The 14,946-nt window shown below is 44.7% G+C and overlaps 1 protein-coding gene across 1 annotated transcript in view; it reads right to left on the reverse strand.

The window, feature by feature from the left end:
* Positions 1 to 1,209: 1,209 nt before the first annotated feature.
* The window catches only part of PLPP4 (phospholipid phosphatase 4), a 157,414-nt gene continuing 143,677 nt past the window's right edge, over positions 1,210 to 14,946 (reverse strand). Inside the window, exon 7 of the mRNA XM_061634376.1 lies at positions 1,210 to 1,409. Within this exon, the coding sequence (XP_061490360.1) occupies positions 1,210 to 1,409 (200 nt within the window). The remainder of the gene's footprint in view (positions 1,410 to 14,946) is intronic.

Genomic DNA, 14,946 nt, shown 5'->3' on the forward strand with positions numbered 1-14,946 from the left:
AAAGTGTTAGATTATGAATTGCAGATGCAACAGATAAAACACGGTAATATAATGTTGGGGGGAAAGTCAAGCTTTCCAGAACAGACTGCCATGAATGGTAAATTACTGAAAGCTCCCACAAATGAACAAAAAGAAACTATTGAACTAATGTGACTGTAGCTCACATATTCACAAAAATGTGTTTTTTCACCTTCACAGTTGAGGATATTTTGGACATTTTTTTAAAAGGATTGCAGCTTGCTTTTTTGAAGAGTTATTCAGCTTGAAAGTAAATTACTACAAAGCTCTCAGGGGGCGGGGGGAAAACTCCACCAATGTCTTAATACAGAATGTCCAAGTGATACTATCAATATACGTTATTGCCAGCTGACAGTTCCAACAGCTTTGCATAAACATGCTGTCAACATCTTCCTCAGGAATGAATGATGCCTGTAATCTTGGCCTCTTCCAGCTCTCATGCTTTTGTATATTTAAGACCATTATTTCATTATAGTCAGCACAGAATAACACTGCCAAGCTTGATAGGCAGCACAAAAATATTTGCACTCTCATGTGTTAGACAAATGGGAGATAAACAGAATGTTGTTGTAACTACACACGGAGTTATCAGATATAAAAGAAATAAACCTTTTTGATGCATGTTGAATGCTTCCGGAAAAGTAGGTTTGAAGTCAATCACAGTTCAGAATGTCTATAACTTCTTAGCAGAAGATATTTAATTCCTTTGTAGCCGATATAGTCCATGCAAGCAAGATGTGGTCCTGATGCATATTTTAACTCAGCCACAGCTTCACTGGGTGGCTTTGGGCAAGACATTCTCTTCCAACTTCTGCCACCCATCTATAAAATGGGAATAATAATGACCTACTTCAGAGGGCTGTTGTAAGGATGAATGAGAGATGGACTATAAAGCACTCTACACATTGGAAGTACAATGCAAACAGTGATTAGTAATCATAATCAGTTCATCAGTATCTCACAGGTCTTAGCTTTGCATTTACCCCCTTAAATGATCATTGCTTTTGTAGGGAACAGAGGGTGCAGGAAACAAGAGGGCAAACATTTATGGAGGGGGGGGAGGATATGTAAAAGTAAGAGGAGATTATGGCAGAATCACAGCTGTTTAAGAGACGTTGGCTATGCAGAGAAATCAGTTTGGATTGGTGGAATGTATGAAAGGGCTAAAAGTTCATCCTGCATGTGTATTAGTCATACTGGACCTTCAGTTATTCCTTCCAGAGGCAGGCTGGTAGCGTTATCCACCGTCGGTGTCTCTTCTTTCTTCAACGATGTCTGATTGAGCAGACTGATATAAGGCTTGTGACAAGCCAAGTTACCCAATGAAGGGTAGTGCTGTCTGTAGCAAATGTAAGCAAACATGAGGCCGATAACCCCTCCAACAAAAGCATCTAGATGTAAGGAAGGAAAAAAGAGAGATGACATTTGATTAAAAGTCAAGTGTTACTGTTGAAACAGCAACTAAGGCAGGAAAGCAGGAAGGAAGCTTCAAAGTTAAATACAGAATTGAGAGGGTGGGCGGGCAGAAGGTAGAATGGGTTCTACTGGTAGATTTCAAGGTGATTTGCAGCAGACTGGCAAAGATGCACCATATGGGGAGTACAGCCATGGAGTTGCCTTCCCCTAGCACAACATACTTCTAGATTATCTAACTGAAGGTGGGTCGAGGCAGGGTTGTGGTGAGGTTGGGGCTGCACAGATGCATTGACAGAGGCACTCAGCCATTTGTACCAGCATATCCACACAACCCTGAACTCACCACCATCCCACCCTTTCCCAGGGCCCATCCAGTAAGCTAGTGTCAGGAGGGTGGCTCCATGGCTCTGTTCCACCATGCCAGCCACTCCTGAACAATATTAACAACAAACTGACTTCTCTTAAATTGGACTGCTAAAATGAGGAAAGCTTGGGGTAGCCAGGGATTTTTATACAGAAGGACTATGAGCTCCACCTAGTTCTGGTGCCCAAAACAAATCCCTGTGCTCTGTTCAGAGGCAACATGTTGTTTAAGGGCTTATCTACATGGGAACATTTCTTCAAAGCAAATATATTTTTATCTTCACTATTCATTTGTACTGTCTGCAGTTACTGCTCAATGGTAGCTGCCAATCACTTTCTCCCATTCACACAAGTAGGCATTCCTCTGGGAAGGATTAGTCTCACTGTTTCCTTGTGGCCCTGCCCTCTAATTGCACATTTCCACTCCCTCTGGTTGCTAGGTGACCAAGCATGCTCAGTCTGTTGTACCAGCTACAGCAGGTTCCTTTAAAAACAACAACCCAGAAGTGTGAATATCTGTGTTTTCCCTGCCTATGGCTGGTACGATATAGCTGAAATATAAATCTTTGTTTGAGCAATCTTATGGTTCTGTGCACAAGTTAGGGAAAAAAAGAAAATAAAGGCACCATTTGCAGCAACATAAAAAAGGCCAGCAGGATGGAGGAAAGCAACCGGAAGTTCCTTGTCAGTCCACAGGAAACAAAATGAAAGAAGGGAGAAGATAGTGGGTGTGGAGAGGGGAACAATTGACACACCCATCTAAAAGCATCAGAGCAGTGTCTGCAACCACTAGAAAAATTGAGTGGAGACAGCTTTTTCTCCCCTTTTTGTATTATCAGTGGATTGGGTTAGTACGGAAGGTCATCGCCAGGAGCACAAAGCTGAGATGACTTGATCCTTGCCTCCCTTACCACTCCCCTGCACCCGCATCTCCCGCAGTGTATGAACCTCGATGCCACCGGGAGCCCATGCAGATAGGGGGCACACGGCTGCGCCTGATGGAGGTAGAGAAAGAGAAGCATCAGAAAGAGGGACTGTGTCTATAATTGTGGGAAGGCAGGGCACTTGGCTAAGACATGCCCCTCTAAGTCGGAAAAGGCCACAGTGCAGGAAAACGTCAAATCCCAGTTCTTGTAGAGGTCCACAAGCTAGGATTGACTGTGAGTCAGTAACCTCAAGTTAATCCTCTCCTGCTGAAGTCTGCTCTACATTTGCCAGTCTGCCTAGGCTTGCCCATGGGACAAGATGTTCGGGTATTTGCTATAGTAGACTCAGGAGCATCCAGCAACTTTATGGACTTGAGCTTCCCCAAAAGGCATAGTGTGCCAATCATCAAGCTCAAGACACCACTGGCCATGGAAGCCATTGATGAGCGGCTCCTGACATCGGGTGCAGTAACTCAAGCCACAGCAGAGTTGAGAGTGGAGATATCGGGACACGCAGAAAGGATGTTGTTCTATCTAGCTGATTTGCCTCAATTCCTAGTGGTACTGGGAATGACCTGGCTTGCCCAGCACGATCCTGTCATCTCTTGGGGAAAGGTTACGGTGACCTTCCAATTGGATCACTGTGAGCGGCTGAGCGGCATTGCCAGCCTCCAGAGGTGGCCACCCCAGTAATGCTGGCTGCCACGTCCTCACCTGAGGAGACCCACCTGCCTAACAAATACAAAGACTTTCAGGACATTTTTGATAAAAAGGAAGCCGACCAGCTGCCCTCCCATTGTCCTTACAACTGCACTATAGACTTGGTCCCGGGGGCTAGCATTCCCTTGGGGCACATTTATTCTTTGTCAGAGCCTGATCTGGCAGCGCTGAGGGAGTTCCTGTACACCAACTTGCAGAGAGGGTTCATTTGACCATCCAAGTCGCCCGCCAGGGCCCCGCTGCTGTTTGTCAAGAAGAAAAGTGGGGAGCTGTGCCCTTGTCATGACTACAGAGAGCTTAACAAGATCACCATCCCCAACAGTTACCCCTTGCCTCACATCAATGAGATGCTGGAGCATCTGCATACAGCCAAGATCTATACCAAGCTAGACCTACATTTAGCTTACAACCTTGTCAGAATCAAAGAGGTGGATGAATGGAAAACTGCTTTCAAGAGCCGATATGGCCACTTTGAGTACCTGGTCGTACCATTCGGCCTATCTTCCAAAATTTCATGAATGACAACTTTCGGGACTACCTGGACCACTTTATGATAGTTTATTTGGATGACATCCTTATTTACTCTGATTCCCCAGAGCAGCATGAGTTGCATGCGCAGGTGGTGCTGCAGAGACTGAGATAGCATCAACTGTACACAAAGCTGGAGAAGTGTGGTTTTGACATGACCACCCTGGACTTTCAGGATTATTGTATCACCCCCACAGGAGTTGAAATGGATCTGGGGAAGGTGCACTGCGTGCTCTCCTGGCATCTCCCCCAAACCAAGAAAGACCTGCAGCGGTTTCTGGGGTTTGCCAACTATTACTGATGTTTCATCACGGCCTTCTCTAAATTGACAACCCCACTCACTGACTGCCTAAAGGGGCCAGGTGGCTCAACAGGCATTTGAAGATCTAAAGCTGCTGTTTTCCTCAGAGACAATACTCCAGCATGCAGAGCCAGACACCCTTTTTTGGTGGAGACTGATGTGTTGGATGTAGCTATCAGAGAGGTGTTATTACAACCAGACCAAAAGGGTGTGTGTGTTAGAACCTGTGCTTACTTCTCTCGAAAGCTGACTAGTGTGGAAAGAAACTACATGGTCTGGGAGGAGTGATTCGCCATCCGTGATGCGTTCAAGACCTGGAGGCACCTCCTGGAGGGAACTCAGGTCCACACTGACCATCAGAACTTAGAGAGCCTCCAGACAGCTCACAAGCTGAACAACGGCAAGTGTGGTGGGCCCAGTTCTTCACTAGGTTCCACTTCCACATTAATTACATTCCACAGGTGCAGAACCATCAGGCTGACACTTTATCCTGCAAGCCAAAGTCTAAAGAAGACCAACCTCTGTCCTCACTACATTTCATTATACCACTGGAGGAAATGGTGGCAGCTGCCTGTCCAGATCCATGGTTCGAGGAATTATGTCATGCTCAACAGCATGACATTTTCACTCAGGAGAGGGTGCAAGAACTAGAGCAGCTCTCCCAAGATAGCGCGCCAGGATTCCCTCAGAGGGGGGGATGCTCTATCACTACGAAGCCCTTTATGTGCCTCCAGGAGAGGTTTGAGCCAAGGCCCTAGGTCAATGCCATGACTCCCCAACAGCAGGGCATTTTGGGTTGTTTAAAACTTTACAGGCAGTCATGTGGGACTTCTGGCAGTCAAGGGTCAAGCATGATGTGGAAGATATGTACAGTCCTGTCCCACATGCATGAGAGCTAAACATGCCCCGGGGCAGCCAGCTGGATTGCTGGAGCTGCTCCCCATGCCCAAAGGACCATGGCAAATGGTGACTCTGGACTTTATCATGGACCTGCCTGCTTCTCAGAGGGAAACATCGGTTTTGGTAGTCATGGATGCCTTCAGTAAAATAGCTCATTTCATTCCCTGCATTGGACTGCCAACCATGAGGGAGATGGCCCAGCTGTTTGTTCAACATGTTTTCTGGCTGCACGGACTCCCCACCAGTTTGGTCTCGGATTGGGGGGCCCAGTTCATGGCACAGTTCTGGTGCGCCCTATGGCAGATGTTACAGAGCGAGCTGAAGTTGTCATCCACACACCACTCCCAGACAGATGGGCAAATGGAGAAAGTGAACACAGCTTTGGAGCAGTACCTCCACTGTGATGTGAACTACCAGCAAGATAACTGGGTGTCCTTTCTGCCCCTAGCTGAATTCGCTTACAGCAATTTGTTACCTGCATCCACTCGGCAGACACCATTCTTTGCCAATTTTAGCTACCACCAGCACACCTTCGCCACCCACAACTTTAATCCAGCCATCCCAGCAGCAGCAGAGTTTCTGCAGGAGTTGCAAGCCACGCAGCAGCTGATACAAGAACAATTACCCAGGGCTAAAGCCAACTACAAAAGAGTTGCAGATCAGCATTGCCAGCTGGGCCCCAAAATACAAGTAGGCAAACAAAGTATGGCTCTCCACTTGTTACTTGCTGACGCAGGTTTTCTGCCACATGCTAGAGGCACACGTTAGAGGCTACCCTTCAAAGTAGAAACACAAATCAACCGGGTCACCTTATGCTTACCTGCCTCCTTAAAGATCCGCCCAATATTTCACCAATCCCTGCTCACCCCAGACTCTCTCCGAGGACCTGAGGCTCCACCCCACCAGTCATGGTCAATGGTCAAGAGGAGTATGAAGTAGAGCAGATCCTCAACTCCCGCTAGCATTGAGGAAAGCTAAAGTATCTGATACAATGGACAGGTTTTGGTCCAGAGGAAAGATCCTGGGAGGTGGAGACAGACGTCCACACACCAGATTTGGTGAGAGAGTTCCATGAAGCTTATCCAGACAAGCCCAGGTGCCCGGGGTGTGGGGGAATCAGCATGGGGGGATGATGTTGTGAGCCATGCAGGGAGGAGGTGGATAGATGAGGGTGAAACAGAGCTTGAGGACTTGGACTGGGAACCTGGGGAGGGGGCAGACAGCGGGTTGGACTCACAGGGCATCCCAGCCCTTATCTTTGACAGCTCAGCCCCCTCAGCTTCTGACCCCTCTGTGGAAGTGCCACCTGGCACGTCTGACACTCTCCAACTGGACACACTGCTGCTGCTGCCGCCAGAGAGTCAACTTGCACGTCAGATGTTTCTCTGCCGAGCCCCATTCAGTTTCTTATGCCTGAACTGACAGCTAGCAGCTCCCCTCTATCGGAGAGGAAGCTGAGATCAAACCACCTTTGCCCCGCGCTCAGTGGTGCTTGAGGTGGGAAGTTTGGCTGGAGGTATCTGTATGGTTTATGGGAATGAATCAGAATGGAATAATAATAATTTCAACAGAATGAGCTGAGGCAGAGTCTTTGTTTGTGTACATGATCCAAGCCTACTTAAGGGGACTTGGAGGAAGTTGCTGAGTCAATGTCTTAGAGTTGTGAAGTCATGCTTAGTTAGAGCAAGAGCAGAGCTGAGTTCCTAGAAAGAGTAGTTAGGTTAATGAGGCAAACTGCTTGGGATGTATCTATTACTTTAATTAAAAAAAAGTCACAGCCAAGTCTGAATCTGAATCCCTCAACTTCAGGTAGGACAGTGGGGCACTTCAGGCCAATTTAGATCCAAGTTCCCAGATAGACCCCCAAAGAGAGAGAGAGAGAGAGAGAGAGAGATTTCTCGGGTGGTGGAGGAGGGAGCCCCATTACATCCACGGGCAAGCCAGTGATTTTTCCTCCCCTCTTCTTGGGAGTTGTGTTGACAACATGCAGCTTCTTCCCTTTACCTGTTGACTTGGAGAGCAGACTCTAGGTGCTCTGTGGTCCTTTGGCTTGTTCCAGTACCTTCCTTGATGGATGGTGGGGTCTGCTTCAGCTGGGCAGTATGTGTGCATGAGAGGATCAAATCGGATCAGATTAATGAATAAGTTGGTTGGAAACAAGCGGGACAGAAAGGTCTGCTGGTCCACAGTAACTGGTTCAGATCAGCAACCAGAAGAGGATCCCATCTCTATCCCTATTGGCCATGTTGCTGTGGTTTATGGGAGATGTAATCCACAAGGTCTGGAGAGCACCACATTAGTTTTTTCTGTTCTATAGGATTCTAAAATGTGCAGGGAGTCTACACAAATAGAGAAGACACCCCAATGAAGACGTTCCATCTCCAATTCATGGAGGATGGTGGGGATGGTAACAAGAGATGTTAGGGAGAAACGAAACTTGAACAGTACTACAGACAATTTAAATGTGGTTATTTGCAGTGTCAGAGTACTGGTGTAGGGCATCACTACAGTCTGTGTGTGGGAAATCATCTGGAAATGCCCTCCCCTGAAAATCACTTACAAAAACTAAATAAGAAGTATCACCTTAGTTATCTGCATTGACGCTTGGCAAAAGAGGTAATGATATTTAATGACTGGTCATTATGCTAACTGAGCATAACAATTCCACACATTCACTTCATTAGTAACAACAGCAATTACCATTTGGACAGTGTAAAGATAATCTACTAATTAAAGCTGATGTATGACAGTCATTCCATGCAGCTAAACCATCACGCAAGAAAGTGCTGGATTATGGTTTTTTGTTGGTGGTGTTAGTAAATGCAAGTTGTGTTTTTTAAGAGCAACCCAGAATTTCCAAGCAATTGTAATATGCATACATTTAAAAGGTGGCATCCAACTTTAAAAGTCTTCACAACTTGAAACCACTGGAAGTAGTAGTAGTAGTAATAGTATTATTATTGTTGTTGTTGTTGTTATTATTATTATTAACCCTACCCTTCTTCCTAGAAGGAGCCCAGGGCTGCAAAAGGTGCTAAAACACTAAAAGCATCTATAAAACATCTTCAAAACCAAAACATCTTTAAAAAATCTTTTTTAAAAAGCTTTAAAAACATCTTAAAAAGCAATTCCAACACAGAAGTAGACTGGGATAACATCACTACTTAAAAGGCTTGTTGAAAGAGGAAGGTCTTCAGTAGGCACCGAAAAGACAACAGAGCCTGTCTAGTTTTTAAGGGGAGGGAGTAGGTGCCACAACACTAAAGGTCCACTTCCTATGTTGTATGGAATTGACCTTTTTAAAGATGGTATCTGCAGGAGGACCTCACCTGCAGAGCACAGTGACAGACTGGGTATATAAGGGGTAAGATGATCTTTCAGGTATCCTGGTCCCAAGCTGTACAGGATACACCAAAACCAGCACCTAGCTCTCAGCCTGGTAGCTAAAGGGAACCCAGTGTAATGTTTTCAGTAGTGGGATGTCATGTGATGTCCTGCTCCAGTGAGCAGCTGCGCCACTGCACCAGTTGCAGCCTCTGGACCAATCTCAAGGGCAGCCCCACATAGAGCACATTATAGTAATGCAGTCTGGAGGTTACCAGCACAAGGACAATAGTGGTCAGGGTACCCCAGTCCAGTAACAGTCGCAGCTGTCTTACCAGCAGAAGTTGGTAAAAGGCACTGCTAGCCACGGAGGTCACCTGGGCCTCTAATGACAAAGATGGATCCAGAAGTACCACCAGGCTATGAGCCTGTACTTTCAGAGGGAGTACAACCTCATCCAAAGCAGGCAATTGACCAATTATCCAGACTCAGGAACCACCTACCCACAGCACCTCCATCTTGCTAGGATTTAGAGTCAGTTTGCTGGCCTTCATCCAGCTCACCACCGAGTCCAGGCACTGGTCCAGGACTTGCATGACCTCTCCCAATTCAGATGTTATTGAGAAATAATACTTTGTTCTATCAAGCAATGAGTGTAAACAAGCCATCTCGAACTATATTTGTTTAACTGATGTTGATGAATAGCAGTCTCTCCCTGAGCATTATCACAAATTTGTTCAATCTTTATTAAACTCCTCTGTACCTATTTGTGCACCAAATGAACTACAGATACTTATCAGTACTTTTATTATATCTGACACAATAAAACCAGGGCATTAGACCAAGACATTAGTACGATAAGCTTGTAATTGCATGAGAATTTTCCGTAAGAAATTGGTAGGGAATTTGAATTGTAATTAAAATACATAATTTCATGTTTATAGTCTCTTCCCTCAGCTTTTAAAAAGTTCCTATACAAAATGCACAGTGCCATATCATTAAATGACTAATATCTCTTTGTTTTTCTCTATCTACATTTTGCATTCAATATATTTAGCATTCAGTACTCCCCATTGCTACCCTCTATCGAGGGAATCTTCTTTCCCCCTTGAAAATAAATGGTGTTCCAAACAAAGATCAAACAAATTTAGCACAAGCAAACACTGGAGATCCTCTTGTACTCAACAGATTTATATGCATCTCAGTTGCCAGTGACAACCACATATGAATGTGAAGCAGTGAGCCCCAGCATGCTTGAACAAGATTTAATATCTTTCACTTGTGCAGCTAACAAAAGAACAGAGATACTTTTAGGAACATATGTATAGAACAGTTATTTCACAGAAACACCTTATCACCAAGAATGGCTGGCATGGTGGGGCTTCCTAGGATGGTAGAACAGTGGCAAGGTAGTGGCTGTGTGGGCGCACCAGCAGAGCTAATCCGGCATTCCTGCTGGTGCACCTGCACAGCTCTTAACCTTACCACCACTCTGCTCTGCTCCTGCACTGTTCTGGTAAGGCAGCAATGCCGCTGCCAGGAGAGCTGCAGTGTGGCACTGTTCCACTGCACTAGCCATTCCTGCTTATCACCTCCAGATGTTTGAATTCCAACTCCCATTCATCTCAGCCAGCATGATCACTAGTCAGGGATGCTGGGAGTTGTAGTCCAAAACATCTGGAGGTCACCAGGTTGAGGAAGGCTGTTTTAAACAGTTGAAGGAATGACAATAAAATAAAAGTAAAAATGTGTCATTCTGGATCTCTTCTCAAATGCAGCATCTAAGAAGACCATGGGGTTTCAGTTAATGGAGAGGAAGATGGGAGAATGGCTGAGCCAGAAATGAATGTGGAACTAGACTCTAGTAACTATAGTATATACACTAATAGGCAAAAAAGAATGTACCTATAGCCAAGAGATATTTCTATCAAACTTTAAAAAGCAGGGAAATTGGGCAGCTATAGTGAATGCACCAGGGAAGCAGGAGACCTGACCTCCTCTCTGAGATATTGTACTGCCCTACAAATTGTCAAAATGCAAGCACAATTTGGGTTGGTCTTTCACAGTCCAATCCACTTCCTGTGTAGCTTGGAAGAATTTGGTAACATGTGCCTCTGGGCATATGGTGAGTGGTGGCAACACCTGTCCTCTATAAAGATGGAGAATTACATTTCTGTATGTTTGTTGGTGTTCTTACCAGTGCTTGGAAAAGTTACTTTTTTGAACTGCAACTCCCATCAGCCCAATTCAGTGGTCATTCTGGTTGGGGCTGATGGGAGTTATAGTTCAAAAAAGTAACTTTTCTGAGCTCTGGTTCTTACTTTGCTTCTTTCCTGTGCTACTACTGTTTCTACAGTGAATATAACCTAGAAAGTTATATTTCTCTCATTATTCCTCCTAGAAATCTGTGTCAAATTTATGTTCATTAATTTCAAAGCCTTTTTACTGGTCAATATCATGTGATGGTAAAGACAGCCTTTTGTGTTTCAAACTGGAGGTTGTGTTTTGTTTCTATTTGGGTGCATTAATAGCTGAATCTGAAACTGCAGTTTGATGTAGAATCAGAGTGAGTACAATATGTTGCTATTTTAGCAATGAATCTAGTTGTTGGAAAAAACAAACTTGGCCTGCCCAAGATGCATGTGTTCAGCCTCCTGTGCTTAAACCATCCGACTTAAGGAAAGGTGGGCATGGTCAATTAAAAACATAGAACACACCTAGAAATTTGATAGAATATATTTCACCTCCCACTGTTTTATCTTGTGCAAATTGAGACACTGCTCATGTCCATTGGAGACTATTCTGCAGAATATTCAGTGCTATTATTCCACATTTGTTTTTGGAGGGGTTTTTTTGTGTAAATTATGCAAAGTGTACTTCACATTTTCACAGGAACAGAAGCAAAAGAAAATGCTTCACTAAAATTGCCAAGTAAATCAAACATATTTCAAGTGACCATCTGAACTGTCTTAATATTGTTGCTTCCTCCCTGCTAAAACAAGATCAGCACGTCTTGTTTCTGTTATTTGGGCTTATTGCAGGTGTTGCCACCCTCATCATACCAAATTGTTGTTACCAAAATTCTTCCAAGCTACACAGGAAGTGGATTGGGCTGCAACAGACCAAGTCAAATTGTGTTTGCAGTTTTATAAATTTGTAAGGCAGTACAATATCTCAGAGAGGAGGTCAGGTCTCCTGTTCCCTCCTGCTCCCCCATGCATTCACTGTAACTGCCCACGTCCGCTGCTTTTTAAAGTTTTATAGAAATATCTGTTGGCTATAGGTATATTCTTAAACTGCAAGGTGTTTTTTTTTTGCCTATTAGTGAATTTCCCTGCTTTTTAATCTGGGAGGTAAGAAATGGGATCCAGTGCAAGTTTGTTGAGAATGGATTGATCATTTGCATGCATATTGAGTTCAATGGGATTTATTCCCCTGCACTCATGCTTAGGATAGGTGAAACTGGCCATGGGGTGATGGGCAGGAGAGAAGGAGGAAATGCAGGGGGAGGGGAAGAGGAAGGGCAGAGGGGAGGAGGAGGATGGGAGCAGGTGGGAGGGGGAGGAGAGGAGGAGGGCAGGTTTGATCATTTGCATGGTTATTGAGTTCAGTGGGATTTACTCTGGTGCAATCATGCTTAGAATAGGTAAAACTGACCATGGAGAAGGAGGGGGTGAGGACAGAAAAGGGAAGGAGGAGGGGATTGGAAGGGGAGGGGGAGTGAGGGGCAAAGGAAGGGGGAGGGAATGGGCAAAAGGGTGGGGATAGAAGGGAGAAGGAGGGGAGGGCAGGTTTGATCATTTGCATGCTTTTTGAGATCAATGGGATTTACTCCTGTACAATCATGCTTAGGATAGGTGAAATTGACCTGGGGGAGGGGCAGGGAGGAGAGAAGGAGGAAGGGGAGGGGAGGAGATTGGGTGGGCAGGCACTGGGCAGAGGTAAAGCCCCATTCCATTTCAAAAGGAAAATATGGTGAATAGTATCATTGTTTTTCACAGTTTCCCCCACCTTTTTATTCTATAGTAGGCACATGTAGTCTCCCACCACAATTTTAACCATAGCTGTCCCTGGCCACATCCACACCAGACCTTTATTTCACTTTAGACAGTCATGGCTTTCCCCAAAGAATCCTGGGAAGTGTAGTTTGTGAAGGGTGCTGAAAGTTGCTAGGAGAGGCTCTATTCCCCTCACAGAGCTACAGTCCGCAGAAGAGAGGCTGACTGTTAAACCACTCTAGCCCATGGACCTCTGTCTAAAGTGAAATAAGGGTCTGGCATGGGTGTGGCCACCTGATTAGCCAAGCCAAACAGCTGTGAGTCAGGCTTTTAGAACACTGACAGTTGACAGCCTGTGCTTATCATTGACTTCAATGTTACATTTCTTAAATTAATTACAAATTCGCCAGGCTTTTTATACTTTTAAACTGCAGAAGATGAATGTCAGAGTATGGAGCAAGGTTGGTAATAGGATTGCAGATACTCTGTGAACATGGCTGATTTTTAATTAATTTGAACAAATTATGAGAACTCTGACAGAAAAAAATCCAAAAGGGGTCTCGTTTCTCTCTCTCTCTCTTTTTACACTTTGAACTCTCTATTCTCTCTGACTGTTTTGTGTGTCACCATGAAAATTTAGAGGGTTTCTGAGTTCAGGACTATAAGTTTTGTAAGGTTTTGTTTTGAAATGAGCTTATGGGAAGCATCAGAATGGCATGGGGGATATTTTCAATTTAACATTGCAGAATGCGAAAAAACCATGCTGACTATAGTATACAGCCACTTTTGCGGCTGTATAATCGCCCAGATATACAGAGACACAAACACACACAAACACAGGGAGACAGTATAGATACTACCCCAAGTTTTTGCCATTGTTGTCACTCATTGCTATTAACATTAAGGATAAGGGTGAAGCGAGGGAGCAAGGGGGGGAGATTATGCATGGGTGAGCAATGTAATACCCATAGGAGCACGTCTGTTCACAGAGGCTTTTCCTAGTGCCCAGAGGATCCTGCTGCCCTTCTCCCCTGAAATTTGATTGAAAGAAGCCTTCTTTAATAAATAGAAGGCTTTTTTCAAGTCTAAATGCAGTATGGGGGGGTGACAAGAGGGGTTACAACTGGGGAGGGGAGAGTTGTGTTGATAGTATGGTGCCCATGACAGTTTTTCCATTTTACAAATGTGCCCACAGTCCCAAAACAGTTGATGACCACTGAGGCAATGGAACAGGGCATATGAGCACGAGCTCAGTTGGTAAGGGGTTAGCTAGTTCAGGACGGGAGGCAGCTCCAGAGCCATCCTGCTGCTTTTGTAGGACAATTGGATAGAATCCTGCTCACATGTCTTATATGTCTTATACATCTCTTGTATGTCCCCACAGGGCAAATCTCAACTTAAGCCGGGGGGGGGGGATTCATGTAAATATCATGAAGAAAGAGGGCTATCCCCTGCAACACCATAGTCCTGATCCAATTCTCTCTCTCTCTCTCTCTCTCTCTCTCTCTCACACACACACACACACACACACACACACCTTACAGTTACAAACACAAACACAGGAGATCCTGATTATAGATCTTCTGCATAACATCTAGTTACACCTCTATTTTTAGGGGTTTGTTTTTGTATTTTGGTGTTCCATATTGACTTACAACAGATATGGGGAAACTTTGGTCCTCCAAAAGTTGCTGAACTACAATTCCCAAATGTTGCCGAACTACAGTTCCCAACATCCCTGGCCATTGGCAGTATTTTCTGGGGTTGATTGGAGTTGTAGCTCAGCAACAACTGAAGAGCCCAAGGTTACCCACACCTGATTTACAGTGTCTCTACAGTGTGCCCTTACACCTCCTCACTGTAAGGGTTTTTTTTAAGCTAGTGGTCTGGAAAGATAGTGAAGCAGAATGCTTGTCAAAGTAGAGTGAGGCAGAAATAGAGGGATGTGAAGAAGGGAGAGGGAAAGAGTGGAGTTTGAATTAGGATCTTTGTATGTCATCTGGAGTCAGAAGGCTGGGGTAACAGTGAGGGCAGGATCATGTGTAAGGTCCTCCGGATAACCTGTTTACTGAGCATTCATCCTGATTTGGTTGCTCAAAGTTTACACAGAGCTTAGATTATATCCAGTCTTTAATGAACATTCATTCTGATTTGTTTATAGGGTGATTATACAACAATGAGCATTCATCTTTCATTCATCTTGATTTGCTAGTGGGGTGTTTATATGTCTTCCCATTAGTCATTTGTTCATTTCACATTTTTCAATGCATTTCCCTGTCACTTTCTGAACTGCAAAAAAACCAAGGGTTTGGGTTTTTTTAATGAATCCGTGGAGCTAGGGCTGGACACTTTAATTGCACATACTTAAAGTTCTGGTATATGCTTGAATCCCTCCAAGAAAATAGTGATAGTCTGGAGGCACACAAAGACAGGTGACAGAGACAACACTGGA

This window comes from Rhineura floridana, chromosome 7 (assembly GCF_030035675.1).
Source record: "Rhineura floridana isolate rRhiFlo1 chromosome 7, rRhiFlo1.hap2, whole genome shotgun sequence".
NCBI lineage: Eukaryota > Metazoa > Chordata > Lepidosauria > Squamata > Rhineuridae > Rhineura > Rhineura floridana.